Source organism: Equus caballus, chromosome 20 (genome assembly GCF_041296265.1).
Source record: "Equus caballus isolate H_3958 breed thoroughbred chromosome 20, TB-T2T, whole genome shotgun sequence".
In the NCBI taxonomy this organism is placed as follows: domain Eukaryota; kingdom Metazoa; phylum Chordata; class Mammalia; order Perissodactyla; family Equidae; genus Equus; species Equus caballus.
Genome location: NC_091703.1, coordinates 5412005 through 5433466, shown reverse-complemented (window position 1 = coordinate 5433466; position 21462 = coordinate 5412005). Strand labels below are relative to the sequence as shown.

Below are 21462 nucleotides of genomic sequence, written 5' to 3'. Positions count from 1 at the left end.
CTCTGTTCTCCAACCCCAGAGCTCCCAACAAAAATAGCTGAAAGAGCCCCAAGGGGTCGGGGCAAAGCACTGGCAGCGTCTCCTCGTCACTTCAGCCAGGAGGGCTTCAGGAGCCACCTGCTACAGGCCACGTCAACAGCACTCTCACACGTGCTTGATATGAAAGGGGGCATTTCAGTAACTCAGAGTCATTGGTGTTTTTGCAGGTTGTAGTTCCCTCTAATTTATTTGCTGAGTTATCCTAAAAAGTAAAGGATTCTTTCCTGACACAGTTTGCAACTAACGCCTCATCTACTTTCTTTTTAGATTGGGGGCCCTGAACGACATCTATATATTTAAAGATCTAGGGTTTACATGTCATTTCTAACAAGAACAATGGAAATGGACATCATTGTTTCTCCTGGTACTGGTGCCTGGGAAATTCTGCTACTCCACTGTCAGTCATCATGGCGCAGACTAGGCTAAGGCCACCTCCACGCCACGTAACCAAGCCTGGCCAATCGGAGGATCACAGCCTGGGAGCCACGGTGATTGGCTCAAAAATAACACATGACCCAGCCAGCAACAGTCAGACCCAATGAGACTGGCTATGGTATTGCTGGGGCTTTTAGAGGAGGGGCATTTTCTGCCGGAGCCTCCGGGGTGAGCAGGGGAAACACCACACAGAGCCTGAAAGGAAGGTAACAGAGAAGAAGCAAACCCAGAAGTGAAAGCTGACCAGGGTTCAGCCATGTCTACAGCCATGCAACCTTTGGTCTTTTTGGTAACATAAGCTAATAAAGTCCCTTTTTTGCATAAATTGGTTTGCGTTGGGTTCTCTGTAGTTTGTGTATGAAAAAAATACTAATGCACCCCCAATATTGATAGTTTCCTATAGATTTGTTGCTACTAAGTAGGTATGAGACCCTAATATGCTGTCTAAATAAGTCCATTTTCAGACACTGGCATGTATCACTTTAGCTGTAGGCCCACTAACTGGCATATTCTGTGCCACCCTCCCATTGTCACTTGTGTCCTTGAAGAATATGAGCATTCCTCTAATTTCATAAAAATGCAAGCTAGTGCCTGCCAGCTGAGATGGTGCTCTATCCAGCCCTGGAGTCTTTGTTCTAATAGCTGCCATAAGGACAGTGTTTGTGGGTTGGTGACCCACAAAGTATCATTTTCAAAAAGTGAGATATGACGTACCATACAACCCACCAATCCTACTTCTAGATATTTACCCAAGAGAAATGGAATGTGTCTACACAAAGAACCATATATGAAAGTTCATAGCAGCTTTATTCAAAGTAGCCCCAAACTGAGAACAATTCAAACGTCCATTAAGAGGAGAATAGATTACAAGTTGTGGCATATTCATACAACGGAACACTACTCGGCAATAATAAAAAGGAATGAAGTACCGGTACACACAACAACGTGGGTGAACCTCGCAAGCGGTATGCTGAGTGAAAGGAGCAGACACAGCGAGCACGTGCCGCGTGGTTCCATTTATTCTAAGCTCCAGAACAGAACTAACCGATGGTGAGAGAGAACAGATCAGTAGTGGCCTCAGGTGGTGTGTGGGGTAGGGGATGGGCTGCAAAGAGGCACAAGAGAGCACTGTCGCGTAAGTGAAAGTTTCGTATCTTGATTGGGCTGATGGTCTCACAGGCGGATGCCTCATCAAACTGGACGCGTAAATATGTGTATGTAAAATATACTCCAGTAAAGTTGTTCTTGTAAAGTGAGGTGCTTCCCTAGGATTTGCTTAACTTCCTTTCCAGACTCAATGTTTATATTTAAAATAGTACCATCAAATTTTATTCTATAAGTACTATAATTAAATCATATTATAGAAATGCCATGAAGTCCATAAACTTGCCCAAACATGCAATTCTTGTTACTACCTTTGTATTTTCCTTCCTGCTGTTCCTTCAACTTGGAATAAACTGTTCCCGCCTCTCTCCCTGGCAAGATCCTATATATCATCCCATTCTTCATTCATTCATTCCACAAATATTTATTGAGTGCCAGGCCCTCTGACAGGCAGTGGGGCTACAGAGACATATAAATAAGGGGCCCTGCCCTTTAGGCATATATACTAGAGAACAGAGTTTTACTTGAATGCCCTTAGATTTATATTCCCAGCATGTTCTGGCTGATAAAAAGGCTCTGTCAGAGACCGTTAACCTGGAGGCTCCAGCCCACTCTGTTACATTACCCAAAAGGGAGCTAGGTATTCCATACACATGGATTTTGCAGCCTCCCTAAAGGTTTTATGTTAACTTTAAAGAAATGGAATCTTTGAGGAGGTTAACTAAGCCGGAGAAAAAGCTCTGAGAAATTAAAGGAAAACTTGGTTTAAGTGCATTTTTGGGTCGATGATGAAAGCACAATAAAATATGGAAATGTAAACTCAAATGAAACAGGAGAACGTAAATAAAGTTACAGGTGTCATGTTCCTCAGACAGGGCTTGAGGCTCACCCCGCCTTGCTGGCCTTTTAGTCAGACCGGAGCGTGGACCATAGCTGACAAATTTGCTGATGTTGGTATCTTTTAACATTTTAGAGTATTTTAAAAAATCAGTTACTATGACAAGATTTTATTATATTTTCAATTATTTTTATTTTTTCTGCTCCCCCCAACAACTGTGAGTTTCAAACCATTAAATCTTTACTAGATTAAAAATGTCACCACAGTGATAGAATCTATAAGAGGGAAATTACTGGTTTACAGCTTAAAACAAAATACTGTTTGAAAGGAGTGTTTAATCACCTTTTTAAATAATAAAATTACTTTAGAATAGTTTTAGACTTACAGGACAAAAGTGCAAAGATAGCACAGAGAGTTCCTATATATCCCACATCTAATTTCCCCTATTGTTAACATCGTACATTAGTCTGGTACATTTGTCACAACTAATGAACCAATATTGACACATTTCCATTAATTGAAGTCCACAGTTCATGCAGATTTTCTTAGTGTTTACCTGATGTCCTTTTTCTGTTCCGGGATCCCATCCAGAACGCCACGTTACACTTCATCATCGCGTCTCCTTGGCCTCCTCTTGACTGTGAGTTTCTCAGACTTTCCTGGTTTTTGATCACTTGGACAGTTTTTAGTACTGGTCAGGTATTTTGTAGAATGTCCCTCAACTGGGATTGGTCTGATGTTTTCCTCCTAGTTAGACTGGGGCTATAGGTTTTGGGGAGGAAGATGACAGGGTCAAGGGTCATTCCCATCACATCGTATCAAGGCTACATGCTATCGACATGACATCACTATCCATGTTGACCTTGATCACCTGGCTGAGAGTGATTATAAGCGTTCTCTACTGCACCCCTTCCCTCCCTCTTTCTCTCTCTTTTTTTTCTCCCTTTCCATCCTCTCCTCTTTGGAAGGAAATATCCACAGCTCACACATGCGGGTGGAGAGTTATGCTCTCCCTTCTTGAGGGCCACGTGTCTATACATATTATTTGGAATTCTTCTGCATGGGAGATTTGTCTCTTCTTTTCCATTTCTTTCTTTTTTCTTTTAAAGATTGGCACCTGAGCTAACAACTGTTGCCAATCTTGTTTTTTTTTTTTATTCTTCTCCCCAAAGGCCCCCAGTACATAGTTGCATATTCTAGTTGTAGGTCCTTCTAGTTGTGGCATGTGGGATGCCGTCTCAGCATGGCCCGATGAGTCGTGCCATGTCCGCGCCCAGGATCTGAACCGGTGAAACCTCAGGCCGCTGAAGCGGAGTGCGAACTTAACCACTCGGCCACAGGGCCGGCCCTGCCATTTCTTTCTTTATCCCTTCAATCAATTATTTATATCAGTATGGACTCATGGATAGTTATTTTATACTTCGGGTTATTTATTTTGATGCTCAGATTGGGAGCTCTTTCAGGTGGCTCGTGTGTCCCTTTGACACAACCCTATCACTGTGGGCGGGGGAGAGCGTGTTCAGCACGTCCTTACCGTCTGGCTCTACAGGATGCCCCAGGTTCATCTTGTATCTTTCCTACCTCAGTCCTAGAACCAATCAAATGGTCCTAAAATCAACCATTTCTCTTGATTCTTTTTATTAGATCATGATATTATAAACCAAGATCTGGTGCTAGGTGTACTCATTGAGACTCATTTAAATAATGCTCAAAAATAGCAAAAACATTTTACTTGAAGTTCAAAAGCTTAATTTCATTTTTTAAAATATTGACTGTTAACTTAGAAAAAATGTTTCAGTGACTCTATCTATATATTTATAAGTTTTTTGCTATAGAAACACTAAATTTTTATTCAAAGCCTTGTGAGGTGGCCCACAATTTAGAAAGAAGCTAATATGCATGTATGGCTAATTTTTGAAACATGAAAAATCCTTTACGACTATCTAATGTCATAAATACAAACCAACCTTATTAGAGACAAAAATTTATCTAAAAAGCTTTTTTGGTCAAAACATCTTGCCTCAGAACATGTATTCTGGGTGTGTGACCTACCCCATTTAAGAGCATTCCTTAACCTTACCTCTTCTAGCTTCTAGTCATTGAAGGAAATCCATTTAACAGCTTTAGAGTTAGCTCAGAGAACCCCCAACCATGCGGAGTGGGATTTTCTTCATCTCCATTTAGAATTAGCAGAGAAAGAGTTAGGAAAAGAGTTGTTTGAAGAGCATTATTTTCTCTCTCTTGGGAGGCGAAAGTTCCTGCCCTTCCATCCTTGTTGCTTGATCATCGTTCCCACAAACCCTCCCAGCACGACCCTCTTCCGATTGCTCACCCATTGCTGAGACCCCAGTGTCTATACTTGACGCCTGAGGTTCGTTTGCAAATTTGAGGATGCTTCTCCTCAAACAAAAGAGGCTGCTTCCATGCTGGAATGAAACATATAATGTGCACTTGTGGGTCCTGGCCTTCTGTCCTTTTTCCTCTGTGTGTGTCTGTCTGTCTGTCTGTCTGTGTGACAAAGAACATTCTTAAGCACAATAAAGCAAACAGGACATCTGTGATCTTGGCAAGCAAAAGCCAACATCAAATTCTAGATCAATTTGTTACACTAATTGTTGTTTAATTCAATAAAAGAGTTCGAAATTAAATTTTGACCAAGCTTTTAAAAGTAATTAGGCCTATCAATCATGCTTACAATTGGAGAGTTTTTTATGTAGAGTCTTATCTTCACTTTGTTATTTATTGTCACTTGGCCTTTTGATTAGGAAGGATGAATTTGTCTTGTCCTCCACGAGTAAGTAGTTTTTCTTAAGATATTCCCTGCAGTTTTCCTTAGGATAGATCATGAGAAATTTTAATGAATTCTGCCACTGAACAAAGGTAGCTTTTTCATTTTCATTTATGATAGCTTTTATGAAAGTCAAATTCCTGGGGCTGGCCCCGTGGCGCAGCGGTTAAGTTCGCAAGTTCTGCTTCTCGGTGGCCCGGGGTTCGCTGGTTTGGATTCCGGGTACAGACAAGGTACCGCTTGGCAAGCTATGCTGTGGCAGACGTCCCACATATAAAGTAGAGGAAGATGGGCACGATGTTAGCTCAGAGCCAGTCTTCCTCAGCAAAAAGAGGAGGATTGGCAGCAGATGTTAACTCAGGGCTAACCTTCCTCAAAAAAAAAAAAAAAGTCAAATTCCTTGTTAGTCAGAGTTAACATTCCAAAAGTCAAAGGATGATATAAATAATGTCCAAGTATACACAATTTTAGTTTGAAGTTATCTCACATCACTTTCTCCCATCTTCCAAAAATCAAGATAAGCTACTTTTCAAATAATTATTTGAAAGAAATCAAACTGCAGTAAGAAAAAAAGGACGCATAATATTCCAAAATGTGATATCTATCTATATTTCAAGTATAAATAAAAAACATGAACATACTGGCAAAACTAATGTGAAATCCATTTGCTATGACTATTATTGTACATTTTAAGTTAATCCAGACACCAATACCTTGGAACTAACTTTTACAGATTTGTGGAGGATTTAAGATTAGATTTCTATCAACTTTAGAAGTCAGTAAAATTTTTTTTCCTCCTGTTTTCTCCAAGGAAATAAAATTGTTCACATGTATCGGTGATTAGGTTGCATCTTTCATTTCTTTATTTTCTCAAGCTTTAGGAAATTACAAACTGATAGATTATTTAACATGCTTTCAAAGGAAGAGAGAATGGTTGCGCTTCTTTATGGGGATCAGTGAGTCCAGGATACTGACGTCACAAACTCAGATGCTTTCGGGGGCAGACAAACCATGTCCAGGAGGGTCGTGTGCCAGGCAGAGGTAAGGTGAGCCGGAGAACTCCTACACATCTATTGCATTCCAATGAAGCAAGGCCCGCAAAAACGGGCTTCGGCAGGGCCACATCCTCTGCTGTGTGCTTTTTTTAAAATGTTCAATCTCCTGATTTTCAAATGTTGGCAATTATTTTTCTGGAAACATTGTGTGTGGTCTGTGAGCTGCATTTGGCCTACAGGCCAATGTCTGCAAGCCAATAACTGCCCACAAGAACTTCACATTGGGAGTGGATCTGTTACCCACAATAGTTTACATTAAGAAATATAATTGTCAAGTTCATTTGAATTCTCCTTTTGGCTGGTCTGAGCACTATATTTGAGAGACTGAACAAATATGAAAAGGTTGCTTGGTGACAAGAATCAAAGAAACAGAGTTGTGGGATCCTAATAGATAGTGTCACCAAGTGACAGTAACTTGATGCGCTCATTTACCCAACAAATATGTATCATCTTGTGTGTGCCAGGCACTGTTTCAGGCACCAGAAACACAGCTGAGTACAAAGCACCTGTCTAGAGGGAGGAGGTAGTAAGTAAATAAGTAAATAAGAAAACTAGCATTTAGAGATAAGTACCGGGCAGAAGAGCAGCCTAGGTAACGTGACAGCAGGGCCTGCTTGGCTGCCCTGCACTAGCCAGCGTGCCTAGAGACGAGGCTAGCAGAGCGTCAGTCTTCCTCTTGACTCCTTTTGTTTTGGTCCCTCTATGTGGTCCCTTGTGGCACATCTAAATGAATTGAAGGCCAGTTATTTTAAATTAGTTACCTTTCGATCTTCTTGACTAGATCTGGGGGGCACGTTGATCCAAGTGGGACTTAGAGCAACCTTCACTCTAAGCAGCAACTAAATTCCAATGCCAGGATCAGGGCTGCAGATGGTTAATTCCAAACCTTTATGTTGAGTCCCTGTAGTTTGAATTTTAGAGAGTACCATTTTCTAGTGTGTCCCCAAATTCTTGGAATGTACCATTTGAGGATTTTTATTACCTTTTTGGGACAAAAACTAATGACAGCATGGCAATGAAACTCCTCACCAAGGCTAGGGCTTCTCCCACCTGAAAATGCACATTAACAAGTATGTTTAAAGTTCTTCCCTAGGGTGTTGCAATTTGCCCCTGCACGTTGAAATGACCAGAGCCTGGAATGTCAGTCAGAAGATGTGGATTCAAAGCCAGCTGTCTGGCTTGGCAGTAGGCCAACCCTTAGTCACCTAACCTGGCAGCCTCATCTTGAAGACCCACTTCTTAGGGGTCCACATGTCTCAGTGAGAATGTGTATTGAAAGCCAACCCTGCAAAGATCAATATTATTTATTCTGATGATTGTAATGGCCATCAAGGTCACCGGCAATACTTGTTTTGTGATTAGCTATAAGACAGCAAATGAGTCCTCCTGACTTTGGGGGGTTGCGGAGGCAGAGCCAAGCACAAGGAGGCCTCTTCCAGAAAAGTCAGCCGCTGCAGAGGAAATAAATGACACCTGTAAAGTGGTCTTTGAATTCAGAAAGAGAAATGCAAATTTTACACAATCGTAAGAGTGGTATCGGTAGTAATAAGCGCTGGCATTTGCTGAGCGCTTCCTCGCTGCAGGCGCGGAGGGCAGCGCTCGGCGTTTATTCCCTCTTGTAACTGGGGGAGGGGAGACAAAGTCAAGCTAATAATGAATGTGAAGTTGGAAAAAAATCGTTACCACGTCGACAATGCGCGCTATGACCCTCAAAAGCTCTTTAAACATGTGCAGATTTGAGACCCATTTCTGGAGGTTTTGCGTCCTCTGCAGCCCCTGCCCGTCCCCCCCCCCCCCCCCGCGGTGTTTTCTAATCTCCTCTCCTCAGCCACGCAGGAAAGTCCACAGCCTCTCCCGCCGCACAGCCAGCCCACTGGCAGGCTTCAGAAAGAATTCTCTTGTCGGATGTGCCAATATTTTACACGGGAAGCATATGTTGCCCATAACAAAAAAGAACTGCAGGTTAAAAACGTAAGCAAATAATGGAAATGCAAAAGAATTCAGTCTATGGGGTTTAGAGTGTATTCTTTGGAAAGCAAAGGCTTTCTTTCACATTTTTTCCCCCAAATGAGACTGAAAATGGATCGCTCTATCCAAGACTTCCATCAGTAAACTTCTTAGAATCTAAAATGTCTCCAGCATGCGGGGACGCCGGGGTGGGAGGCGCCGCGGCGCCGCGGTCCGCGTGCCGGCCCGGGTGCGGGAGGCAGTCGGCTCACGCGGCCGGCTGCCGCAGGGCGGGGGTATTCACACGGCTCCGCGGGCAAGGTTGGCGCTGGAGCGCGGGAGAGGAGGGAGAGATTTGTCTTCACGGGTGTGAACATGGATGTGTGCGCCTGTGCACTCGGCGTTCAAAATGAATTCGAGATCTTGGGGAGGGGGTGGGGAATACCATCACCATTCACGTTTCTGTATCTAGAACTTGGGTTGGCAATTGATCCTTCTAGTAGCGTACTCATGGGGAAGACATGGCGATTTGGGAGTGGGTGCTGCGGTCGGTCGTGGGTGACCCGACGCTGCGGGTGGCAGGCGACCTGCAATTGGCAGATGCGCCTCCTTGACCCTACTCCTCTGACACACAAATCAACCGCATCCGCACCTCAAAAAAGCGGGAGAGGGTTGCTCCCGAATGCTGCAGACCCTTGGGCTCGGACCGGGAGTGGGGTGCGGGCAGCTGAGCGGCGGGCACCTCTGAAGCAAGCAGAGGTGACCGAGCCCCGGCGCCCGTGGGTGGGTGGGGGCCCAGCGCGGCTGCGGGAGCCGAGCCTCGAAGACCACCCAGTTCTCTCGCTTCCCGCGCACGCCGACTCCTCCGGGACCCCCAGCCCGCGCGCGCCCGCTGCGCCCGGCGCCTCCTCCTCCCGCGCCGGCGGCGCGGGGATCCTCCGGCGCGGCGGGCCGGGGTGTCCCGTTTCCCCCGCCCCCTCCGCGGATCCCGCGGCGGCGGCAGCGCGTCCCGGCTGGAGGGGGCGCTCGCGCGCAGAGCCGGGCGCAGCAGGTGCCGCGTTCACCTCCACCTCGGCGGGGGGAGAGGGGGCGGGCCGGGGGCAGGAGACGAGGAGGAGGAGGAGGAGGAAGAGGGAGGCTGGCTCGCGGAGCCCGGGAGCGCGGCCGGCTCCGCAGGCTGGGACCCGAGCTTGCGGCTTCCGGGAGGCGCCAGAGGTCGGATAAATACAGCCCGGGCGCCCGGGGAGCCGCGGACGCCTCCCGCACCGCGGTCCGCAGGCACCGAGCCGGCCGGCTGGGAAGGCGCGGCGCCCGCTCCCCCTCCTCCCGCGGCCGGCGCGGAGCGGCGGAGAGCAGCGGGCTCGGCCACCGGCCCCGGGCGCGGAGCCGATGCGCGGCGGCGGCTGAGGGCCCGGGCCGGCCTCTGCCCTCCCTCTGCCCGGCGCCCGAGCGGGGCCGCGGCGCCCGGGGCGCGGGGCCCGGGCCGGTGCCATGGGGGCGGCCTGACGCACCGGGGCGGCCGAGCGCTCTCTCCCGAGCCGCGGGCCCTCCTCGGCGGCGGCGGCGGGCGCCCGCGGGAGCCTCCGCCGCGCTCTATGCGCCTCTGCGGGCGCCGCGGGCCGCGGCCATGGCGATAGACCGGCGGCGCGAGGCGGTGGGCGGCGGGCCCGGGCGGCAGCCGCCCGCGGCCGAGGAGAACGGCTCCCTGCCGCCCGGGGATGCGGCGGCCTCGGCACCCCTTGGGGGGCGCGCGGGCCCCGGCGGCGGCGGGGACATCCAGCCGCTGCCCGCGCCGCATCCCACCAGCGGCGGCCCGCACCCGAGCAGCTCCTCGGCGGCGGCCCCGAGCCTCCTGTTGCTGGACTACGACGGGTCGGTGCTGCCCTTCCTCGGGGGCCTGGGCGGGGGCTACCAGAAGACCCTCGTGCTGCTCACCTGGATTCCGGCGCTGTTCATCGGCTTCAGCCAGTTCTCGGACTCCTTCCTCTTGGACCAGCCGAACTTCTGGTGCCGTGGGGCGGGCAAAGGCACCGAGCTGGCGGAGGTCACCGCCACGGGCCGGTGGGGCGCCGGCGATGTGGCCAACTGGACCAGCCCCCCGACCACCTCCTTCTCCACTGTCGCCTGGGGGGCCGCGGGCGACCTTAGCAACAGCAGCGGCTCGGACGGGGGCGACACGCCACCCCTGCCGTCCCCTCCGGACAAGGGGGACAACGCCTCCAACTGCGACTGCCACGCGTGGGACTACGGCATTCGCACAGGCCTCGTCCAAAACGTGGTCAGCAAGGTAAGAGCCGCGACCGCCCCGGCCTCGCGTCCTTCTCCTGAGTCCTTTGCACTCCTCAGTCGCCTCCAGCCTTCCCTCCATCCCCTTCGTGCAGACTGAGGTCCCAAAGTCCCTAAAAGGGTGCTAGCCTACGTGTACGTGCCTCTCACGTTGGCTTAATCTCCCGTCCCCCACAGGAGATGCATGTACTTGGGTTTGAAGCAAGGGCTTTGTGCCGCCCTCAGCAGTGACACTGCCTCCCAACTCTTGGGGGGGGCCATGATCTTTCCTAGTTTGCACCCAAACTCCCGTCCCAGTGCACATATGGAAAGAGCGCCCCTCCTCCTATAAAGACTACAGCTTCCTTCCTCCACCCTTCCACCTGTCACCCTCATTCAGGCAGGGGTGGCCCCCCGCGGACTGGAAGGCCGCTGACCTGTCACCTGCCAGCCCTGGAGGACTCGCCTCATTCCAGGTCTGCCGGCTGGAGCTAGGACCACAGCTCTGCCCTTTGGCTGGCCGCTTGTCCCTATGTCTCCCACAAAGAACATCTAACCGTGAGAACAGTGTCCTGTTCCAGATGTTCTTCTTTCTGCCTGACGTCAGCCTTCCCGCGCTTGGTTTGGAAACACACTAAAGCCAACTAAAGAACTGGAGTTGTAGCCAGAGAAGCAAAGAGCTTTTGAAAATTCCCTCTCCCCACTCCCCATGCTCAGTCCTCTCCAAAGACTGGCATATTTGACTTCGGACTTTGCCACCCCAGTGTTCCCTCCAGTGTTCCCTCAGGACTTTAGTAAACATCCTAGAGTGAGTGTAGGAGGGATGCTAAGAATTCCTTGGTATTCCTGGACCACCACTGCTCTTACATAGCAGCTGCTTTTGTCTCAGCCGTTGAGGCCCTGGTAAGCTTCAGCTGAACCTGGGGCTTGCTACAGCCCAAGGGAGCCCCTCTCCCAGAGGTCTGGAGTTGTGTGAAGTGGAGCAGAAGTGTTTTGTGAGAGGAGAGTGTGGCCAGCGTAAAAATGGAGAATGGGAAATGTTAGAAAATCAGTTAGAAAAACAGCTATAATTTTCTGTTTTGTTATACATTTCTTAACATGTAAGAGAGATTGGATGCCAGTTTGTCAAGCAATTTGCATTTTAAATAACTAATTTGCATTATAACTAATTTGCATTTCAAAGTAAATGTAGACCATTTTTCCCCCCTGGGCAGTTCTGGGCAGAGTTTTAAATGCATTGTTAAAATGTGAGACTGAAATTTGACAGTTTATCATAAGCAGCATGCATGAATTTTTTCCCCCAAACATGTTAGTAGACAGTTGTAGCTTATGGGTGTGTAAGATGAAACTCTTACATCATCATAAACATCGTTTTAATCTTGTACAACCTGGCAGGAGATGACCTGTCCTGTGGGAACCCTGTGGATTAGCTGTTACTGGGGAAGATCCTTCTAAGTGTGGTCCACCTCCATCCTCCCCAGTCAGCTGTCCTTTCCAGAGGGGTCTCTGTGGCGCTGTACCCCATCGGTGGAGGGCAATGTTTGTTTTTGTTTACCAGCATGGGAAAATTAAGAACAATGACTACACTGTTTTCCTACTCTTTGTTGTATGTCTGTGAAAGTGAGGCTTTGGCAACATTTGCACCTACTTTAAGCCCCTTTTTAAAGCAGAGGAGGAATAATATAGATCAAAGCAGATGTGTGCTGTCCTGGGGTCAGAGGGGAAGCCAACCTGAAAGTTAGGAGGTGGGCAGAGTATCACTATCTTAGTGGTGGGGACCAGAAACAGCTCTTCACACCCTGCGGTGGATGGTGGGAGAAGACAACTAAAATAGTTCTCGAAAACAGGCTATAGAGGCATATTGGAGAGCTGGACAGTTTTTCTAAATTAGCACTCGAGAGGGTCAAAGACGGCGCTAAAGTGTAAAGTAAGTTTTTGGGGCGCTTGATACAGCTGACAGGGCAAGACTGGGAGGCGAAGACCTCGGGACAAGAGTCAGGGACACATTCTCCTGTAAGATAAAGACTAGAAAGGACATATCGATTTTCACGCACAAATAAGATCTAAATAAAGGGCTGTCCTTCCGCAGTGTTCTATTCCATAACAAATGCTTCAAAGAGCTTTTTAAGCATTTTGGCACGCACTAAGGCAGACTTTCTCCTCTGCTGGCTGTGTACTTTGGATACTGTATCAGATGTACAAATATGGAATGTATACCGTGAGGGGTGCGGCATCCTAGGGGTCAGATGCCTGTTGGCTTTGTTCCTAAGTAGAAGCACAAGTAGAAGGTTTCGCCTTCCCTCAGTGGGTGGAAGTTCAGGGTCTGAGAGGCTGCCTTTTGTCCCCTCTCCCCCCAGTCCCCACCATGATCTTCCCATATACGAGTAAGCACTGTCTTTGTCAACAGACCTCCTTCAGCATGTATGTGCCCCTACAATATATACCCTATTGTATCCCTAGGTGTTAGATGGGAAGGGACATACAGAAGAACCGCCAGGCACATATTATATTATGTTACATTACATTATTAACATATTACATTATTAACATGTTACACTATTAACATGTGTTACACTATGAACATACATAGCCTGTAATATAGGCTATAATAGCACCTACACTTGTGAAACTGCCCAGCCAGTTAGAATCCCAGGGTGTTATGGTGAAAGGGGCTCTGGGGGCTGACAAGCCTCTCTCCCCTCCTGAAGAGTAGCTCTGACGTGGCTATGCCTCCCGGGTGGGAAGGGAGTGCCTGTTAGGGAGGCAGCCCACTCCTAGTTGTTCTTCCTTGCAGAGAGGCATGTTTTTTGGTGACTATAACTCGGGTCATCTCATGCCCATTTGTGAGCTCGTTCCTCTGAATGAGGCTTTTTCCTTCATAAAACACATGTTCAGAGAGTTGAGGATACCCAGGTAGTTTCTTTCCTGGCTACGAAGTCCCCAGCTACTTCAGTGACTCTACACATGGTAACACTTGCTGTACGGATTGCTACACACACTTGGTGTATGTGTCTCTTAAGCATGGCACCCAGAGCACAACCGGTAGGCCCTGTGTTCTAATTGAAGGGAGGATGGATGGACAGTGTGCTTCCACTAACGAAGCCTACAGTTGACACGTGAAGGCTTTTCTTAGACATGACATGCCTCTTAACGAGACCACGGTCAGCAAAGCTTTATGGGATTGTGTTAAGTCAGGGCTTTCTCAGCCTGCACTCGTGTGACATGGCACACAATTTAAGTTTCGTCTTAATAGTTTGGGGATATTAGATCTTTCCTGTTAAGATCTTTTTTATTTCTATTTTTTGCCTTGGTCTTTGGTATTTGTTATCTGCTCCAGAATTTGCAAAGTCTTCAAAATAATAATAATAATAACAATAATAATACCACATTTCTTTGGTGCAGCCCTATAAAGTTTTCAAAACATTTTCACGTGTATTATTCCTTTGATTAAGAATGTTAAGTAATGCAGGGCCAGTCTTAACAGTGAGCGTTATCTTGGATTTTAAATCTGTTAGCACATTCTTGAGTGGGCCAGGTGTTCTGGTCAGGAGCCTGGTGTTCGACTTCCTGATGATGTTCATAGCTCATACTTCATAGCATTTTATCTCCCAGCCAGGTTGAAAGACATTGTCACTGCTTTCCTGAAAAGAAGAATCTAACAGTCTTGCAGAGTCGCTTAGAGGGCAGGCCTGGGGAAACTGAGGCCAGGCAGGTCGGGAGCCTGCTCACTTGGCCTCCCTGGCCCACACCAGCATTCCCTGTGCAGCCCAGATTCTCAGGTGCTTCTGAGATTTTACTCAACGAGGTTTAAAAAAATGCAACTCCACTAATTTAAAAACATTTCTCTTAATAATTTGCATAGTTTATCCTGCATTGTTCTGAGTGAATCCTTGCTGCTTTCTAAGGCTCACCACTTCTTTGAATAATCCCTAGAATTTTGCCAAAAATCAATGTCAGCTAAACTTTCTAAGGTCCATTCTTTTTCTGAATGTGAAGTTTGGGATGTTTGTCTATTTCCAATCTATTGATATTTCTTCTATCCTCCATGAATGCTCAAAGATTGCTGGCTTTCAACCTGTAAGTACAGCTGAGAGTTGTTTAAATATCCTGGGAAGTAATCTGTATTTTCTGGGGTTCAAGACTAGAAGTTATTTAAGGTGTCTCAGTACAATTTAATTAGGGTTGAAAATAACTACAATATCATTGCAATAGTAATTTTTAAAATGACCCAACAAGTTAGATCCTCTTAGTGGTGGTTTTGTTTATTTTGTCTAGTATATACAACATAACCGTGAACATGTTTATGCATATCTATTTTTAGAAATTGACTGTAATAGATAATGCATGCACATGGTACAGAAAGCAGCCAGTAAAAGGAAGATTTCTTTCCATTTCTGCCTCCAGTTTCCCTCTTCAGAAGCAACTTTGGTTACCAGTTTCTTATGTATCCTTCTAGAAATATTCTAAGCATATTTTCATTTATATATTTTTCTCTCACAAACAATAACATAATATATACACTGTTCTGTGCTTTTTTTTCCACCTATATTGGGGATGGATACATCAGTGCATAGAAAGCCCCACATTCTCTCTTATGTCTGCCTGGTATTCTACTGTATGACCAGGCATTATTTATTTAACTAGTCACTTGCCAAGGGGGCATTTAGGTGGTTTCCAGTCTTTACTATTACATAATATGTATTGAAATTCTAGCACATATGAAATTCTTAGAAGGGGAGAGTCTCAAAGTAGACCGCATTTTTATTTTGATAGATGTTGTCAAAGTGCTCTCTATAAGATCTTACCAATTTACGCTTTCATCAATAATGTGTGAGGTCTTATTCTCCCTGACGCAGGGAGTTGTCAGACTTTTAAATGTCTCCTAGTTTCATATGTGAGAAATGATATTCACTTACTGTTGTAATTTGTATTTCTCTTGTTGAGAGGGAGGTTAAGCATCTCTTTGAAAGTTTTGAGCCATTTGTATTTCCTTTTCTTTGAGCTACTTCTTCACATCCTTTGCCTTGGTGTGTGTGTATGTTGGGGGAGCATTATTATAGAGGTACTTTGTGCATGAAGTAATTAACCCTTTTAAATGACTTGTAAATGCTTTTTCCCCAATTTGTTGTTGGTCTTTTGATTTTGTTTATGGTGTTTTTAGAAAAATTTTTCTTTTTTATTGAGGTATAACTAACATATAACATTATAGTTTCAGGTGTACAGCATAATTCTTTGTATATATTGCAAAATAATCACCACCATAAGTCTAGTTAATATCTGTCACCACACATCGTTACAAATTTTTTCTTCCGCTGAGAACTTTTAAGATCTGCTCTCTTATCAACTTTCAAATATACAATACAGTATTATTAATATGTAGGCACCATGCTGTACATTACATCCCTCTGACATTTATTTTATAACTAAGTTTGTACCTTTTGACCCCCTTCACCCATTTCACACCCCCCCCCCCCACCTTTGGCAATGACCAATCAGTTCTCTGTTTCTATGATGAGCTTGTTTTTTTAGATTCCACATATAAGTGAGATCATATGATATTTGTCTTTGTCTGGATTATTTCACTTAGCATAATACCCTCTAGGTCCATCCATGTTGTTGCAAATGGCAAGATTTCATTCTTTTTTAGAGCTGAATAATATTCCATTATATATATATATTTTGCATAGTTTATATGCATTGCATATATATATATATATATATATATATATATATACACCACGTCTTCTTTATCCATTCATCTGTTGACGGACGCTTAGGTTGTTTCCTGACTTGGCTGTTGTGAATGATGCTGCAGTGAACATGGGATGCAGATATCTTCTCAAATCAGTGTTATCACTTTCTTCAGATAAATATCCAGAAGTGGCATTGCTGGATCATATGGTAGTTCTATTTTTAATTTTTTGAGGAACTGCCATACTGTTTTGTTTTTATTGAGCTATTAGGATAAATTGCTAGAAAGGGGAATAAATATTAGGTCAGCGGGTATAACCAGCATTTCATACAGGCTTTGACTTGCTCGTAACAGTGTTCCTAAACATTGAATTTGGCAGAGGCCCCTGTTGATGGAAAGGCCAGAAGCTCAACAGTTCTTTAGCTACTCTCCCATCTCCTTTTGGGAGATAGCCTCTTCCCCAGGAAGTGTTCACACCTCTCCTTCATCCTCTTGTTCTGAACTAGCTGTAGCTGCAAAACCTCTGTTTGTTTTGTCTTTATCATTTTTTGCAAGTTCTTAATTCATTTTGGTCTTTAGTCCGTGGTAAGATTGAGTCAAAAGTTGATGTTGTATAAAAACATGTTGGCCTTTCTGAATGTCAGTCCTGGTGTCGCCACAGCCCAGCAGTGTGCTGGAGCCAGCTGGGGCTCCGCGCCTCTGAGCCAGCGTGTACATCTCATTCAGCGGCGCCTTCAGCAGTGTCCTGTTTCTGGCTTGGAACCCAGCTGTGGTGGGAGAATTTACACCACGGGAGTTGGAAACACTACGCATCAGGGTTTTATTTTTTCTTCAGAGAGCCAGTTGTTAAGCAATTATCACACCACTGAGTGTGACCCTGGGCCACTCTTTTCCTCTGTTTTTCACCTTTCCCTCCCTCCCTCCCTTCACAGATTTGAGTGCCTCTTCTGGGCCAAGCATTGCTATGTGTTGTGGATACAACAATAGGGGAAAATAGACAGCTCAGCCTCCATAGAGCTTATAGACTAATGAGGAAGGCATACCTTAACTAATTAAATAATAACCTTTTAATTACAAACTGAGCTAAGTGCATGAAAAGAAAGGGACATGAGAGACTAGAACAAGGAAACTGGCCTAGACTGGTCTCTGAGTGAAGCTGTCATCTGAGTTGGGATCTGAGGTTTAAGTAAGATAAAGAGAACTGTGTATGTTTTCCAGAGAGAGGGAACAGCATCTGCAAGGGCCCTGTGGCAAGTAGGAGCCTGGAATTTTGATGGGAGGCAGTGTAGCTGGGGACATGCGGAGGGAGTGGCTTCTAAGCCAATGTTAAGAATATAAGCCATGAGATGAACTCAGCCAGCCGGAGGGGGAATTGGGAATGGAAGGCAGCCAGGGAGAGTGTGTGGGGAGAGAAGAGGGCCGAGGATGGAGTCCTGTGCCTGCCATGGAGACTTGGGGTGCATAGGCAGAGGGGACGGAGGAGAGCATGTGATGAGGAGAGGCAGCCTGACCAAAGGTCCTGGGGAAACGGCCTGAGGAGGGGTCCTGAGGGGGAGCTGCGGGAAACCATGCTGGTGCTGCAGGTCCAGACCACACTTTGGGCAAGTGGGCCTGAGGCCTCTTCCCGGGGCCCAGATGGGAAAAAGCACTGGCCTGTTGGAGTGTTCTGCTCAGAAGGGGAGGGTGCTAATTAGATTTCCACAAGGCTGAAAGACCCTGATATGGGAAACCATCTGGCTAGAATTTAGTTGCATTCAACCGGCTGCACCTTTGCTGAGTGCCTCATGTAGGTAAAGATTGTCCTGAGCACGTGGTGACGTATAACGTTATCTTCTAGTCCAACGTCTCAGCTTACAGCTGAGAAGGCTGAGGCTGGGGGGTCAATGACTTGTCAAAGCCACCAGCTGTTAGGGTTACAGTCTCTTCTCACCCTGGGGGGCACTCTGGCCTCTGCCCTGGACTGCCCCCCCCCCCAGGGGAGAGGGGCAGGGAAGCGCTGGGGGGGCTTCTGCCTTTTTTCTTTGGCTCCTTCCATTGACTGGCCTATCAGACACAGCTGGGCCTCCTGGCGCTGCCTGCGGGTGGTCGTGACTGTGTGCATAGGTTACTGCACATTGAGATGGGTGGGTTATGCGGGGTTGGTGAGCCGAGGAGATTTCTTGGACTCTCAAGATCTGGCAGTAGTGCTCTTCTATTTAGAGAATAGTGTGGAATAGCATGGAGACAGGACCCACGGGCAGTCAGAGATGCTGCTGGCATGGGGAGCTGCTGCTGCCCCTTGCTACTGCTGCCGCTTCTGCTGCCAACATGGGTGGAGAGTAAGGCTAAATTTAAGGCATAGGTATGTGAGCCATCTCTTTACAGGACAAAGGAAAGAAGATGTAAAAAGTTAAAATGGTATCAGTGCAGTTGGGGTCTGGCCATTGGGTGGTCCCACAACTTTTAGATAAGAATCAAATTGGATTAAGTAAAGGCCAGAAGCCACCACCCTAAATCAGTTACATGAGGTTGCCAGACAGTAACCAACTTAAGTTCTTGCCTTCCCCATTAAGAGTTTCCGGAGTCAAGGCCATCCCCCTTCCCCCTGGCACAGAGAGGGAGGTATCTCCACAGATGGAGGTTCCCCCCACAAATGCAAATGCCTCCCAACAAAGGGCAAGCAAATTCCACTCCTCAGAGCCTGCTTCTCATCTGCAGTTTTAAAATTAACCAACCTAAAATCCTCATCACTGTGACTGTGTGTGTGTGTGGGCCTGTGCGGACCCCTCTCTGGGCTGATTGCACTAATCTCTGCTCCTTCTGCCTTCTCAGCCTTCTTGCCTGGAACGCCCTTTCCTGCTTCCTTCAGCTGGTTGGTCCTGCTCATCCTTCAATCAGCTCAGCCCTCATCCCAGGAATCCGCCCCAGGTGCTCCAGCACCCACTGTCCCTTTGTCGTAGCACTCACTGTGCGGCGATCAGAACGGTGTCTGTCCATGCCCCCACTGGAGATGTGTCTTATTCATCTTTTACCCACAAGGTCTTTGCCATGAGTGTTTGAGCTCACCTGAATTTGATGTCCTAAGAAGAGCCAGAGGTTTTTAGTTTGGCAGACGCGGGTTCAAGTCCTGACTATGCTGCTTATGACCAGTTTATCTTTGGGAGTGGCAGAAACTGCACCACCGGGAAAGTGGGTCATACTCACCTCACCTCCAGGGCTAGGGCTGTCAGGAGGCTAGAATGGGAGCACCTGGAGAGAGCCCCCACCCTCCCCCCGGGCGCGCGGGCAAGCAGGAGGCACCTGGGAAACCTCAGATCCAGTTCTTCCTCCCACCTGTGGGGTGAGGCCTGCTGAGTGAGTCATGGAGAAATGCTGACATGGGGAGGGGCCGACAGGCCACACCGGGAAGGGCGATTTACTCCTTGGGAGCTCCGAGGTGTCTGTCACCTTCACCCAGAAACTGACAACATGGGAAGCCAGGTGTGCCCTTCAGGCCAGACACCCAAATCCAGCGTGGCCTAAGGAGTCTGACCAAAAAGGACTTCCAGGGGTTTGTTTATCTTCAGAGTTCTAATCTGAAAACAGAAGAGGATCTCAGAAGGAAAGGGCCTTCCCGGCTGGTCGAGGCCCGAGGCTGGGAGAGAGGGCACTGGCAAGTGCTTCCCTGTCCCCATGAGGCCCTGGCCCAGAAGTCTGAGCTCCTGCCATTTATTTGATGGAGAACAATCTAAAGGTCTTTAAAAGTCTGGGGTAGCTGTGGCAGGGGAAAACGGATCAGAGAGAAGTGGAGTTTTAAAGAGGCATTGAAGTCACATTGAGCTGTACCAGCCGAGATCAGAGCTAACCTCAGGGGCAGGTGAAAACGGGAGAGGGGGCCCAGGGCCCCCTTGTGGAGCTGCCCCTTCCCACCTCGATGTTCTCCTTGCTGAGGTTTTATTGGAGGCCACTGAGCTCAAAAGTCCGCAGAACTGGACCTTCTGTGACTTGGGGTTAAGTCATTTTGTTCTTTCATTTACTCAACGCTTACTCAATGCTGGTCCTTACACGTGGGCAGACCTCCCTCCAAACAAGTGGCCTGGAGATGGAGAAGCCCTATGTTTCTAGGAAAGGGGGGCAGTGGTTAGTGATTGATTTAAGTGGGTTTCTTCCCCCTAAAATAAATACCCCTGTCACAGAGCACGGCGAGTGTGTTCTCTGGGCCATCCCACTTGCATAATATTACACTCTGTCAGACCTCTCTTCTGACTCTTTTGGTTGCAAGTAATGAAACAAATTTCAAATTACATTAACAAAATAGGAAAAGTTTGTCGGGAAGATGCAGGCGTGGCTCAGGGAGGCTGGAGTGGGGTCTGAGGCAGAATAGTGTGGAGGGGTGCCTTTCAGGGGCCTTGCCACCAGCGTCGTTCTGCCGGAAGCCTCGTCTGCTCTCATCCCCTTTTCTAGAAGTCGGCTTTGCTCTCCTTCCAGCCTTGCTTTTGCTCACCTGGTCCCTGGGCAAGGTTCCCTCTGTCCCACTCCAGATTCCTAGGTGCAGACCTGGTGTGCCACTGGGGCTGGGGTGGGAGAAGACAGGTTTCAGAGCAGGGGGTGCAGTTACCCAGGCCGGGGACTCCAAACCATGTGACGGGGGTTGTAGTAGCTGTCCTTCATTGGGGTGCAAGGGATTAGAGATTGATCTTTTGAGCAATTAACCAAGAAGAATTGAGTATTGATAATTTAACCATTAAATGCTTTAAACAAAGTTTTTTTTCTTCCCAAAGACTCAGGTGTAACTTACCTGGCTGCTCAAGCTTAGTATAGAATTGGCAGCAATACACCTCCTGAGGCTTTTCTAGAAATAGTTATAGATGGCCTCAGTTATTAGCTCCAGATCACCAAGGGAGCTTGGAATAAGCCCTGTGGCAGTCACTGAAACAGTTTTGCAAATTGTTACCCCCACCCCTGCTCCACCCAGGGTGGGTCTCTGTGTTTTTCCAAACCTTGCTTCTAGTCAGGATCAGCTACATAATTTGCCCAGGTCAGTGCAAAATGAAAATGCAAAGCACCTTGTTCAAAAATTATTAAGATCAGGATGGTGACAGCAGAGCATTAAGTCAAAGGTAGGGCCCTTTGGAGAGGGGCCTGCTTCTGGTGACCTTCAGCTTGTCCTTTCACAAAGCCACCCGTCACCACTGCACAGCTGAGCGAGTGTTCCCCAAGCCTTTTCAAGTCTTCCTGATTTTTCAGTATCTTTTCTGCTTCTCTACTCCTTTGTTGTGTTTTGTAGCCTTTTCTAGATTTCTCATGGTAAAAGTGAACCATACTTTCTGCGGGTTTTTTT

General features: G+C 47.2%; 1 protein-coding gene and 1 long non-coding RNA gene across 7 annotated transcripts in view; one reads left to right on the top strand and one right to left on the bottom strand.

The window, feature by feature from the left end:
* Window positions 1-1262: 1262 nt before the first annotated feature.
* On the bottom strand, window positions 1263-11021 carry LOC138919326 (uncharacterized). Its single transcript, XR_011429452.1, has 2 exons — window positions 10142-11021; window positions 1263-3178 (listed from the first exon to the last, which is right to left on the bottom strand). It is a non-coding gene; the product is annotated as an uncharacterized lncRNA (long non-coding RNA).
* The window catches only part of SLC22A23 (solute carrier family 22 member 23), a 158238-nt gene continuing 146066 nt past the window's right edge, over window positions 9291-21462 (top strand). For 3 of the 6 annotated variants that reach the window (XR_011429447.1, XM_023624370.2, XM_070244052.1), the window contains exon 1: window positions 9312-10493. Coding sequence is in view for 5 of the 6 variants with exons in the window: in XM_023624370.2 (XP_023480138.1) it covers window positions 9834-10493 (660 nt within the window). In the remaining variant the exon portion in view is untranslated. Of the gene's footprint in view, window positions 10494-21462 lie in introns of all 6 variants that reach the window. The other 3 variants (XM_070244054.1, XM_070244053.1, XM_023624371.2) reach the window with 3 other exon arrangements.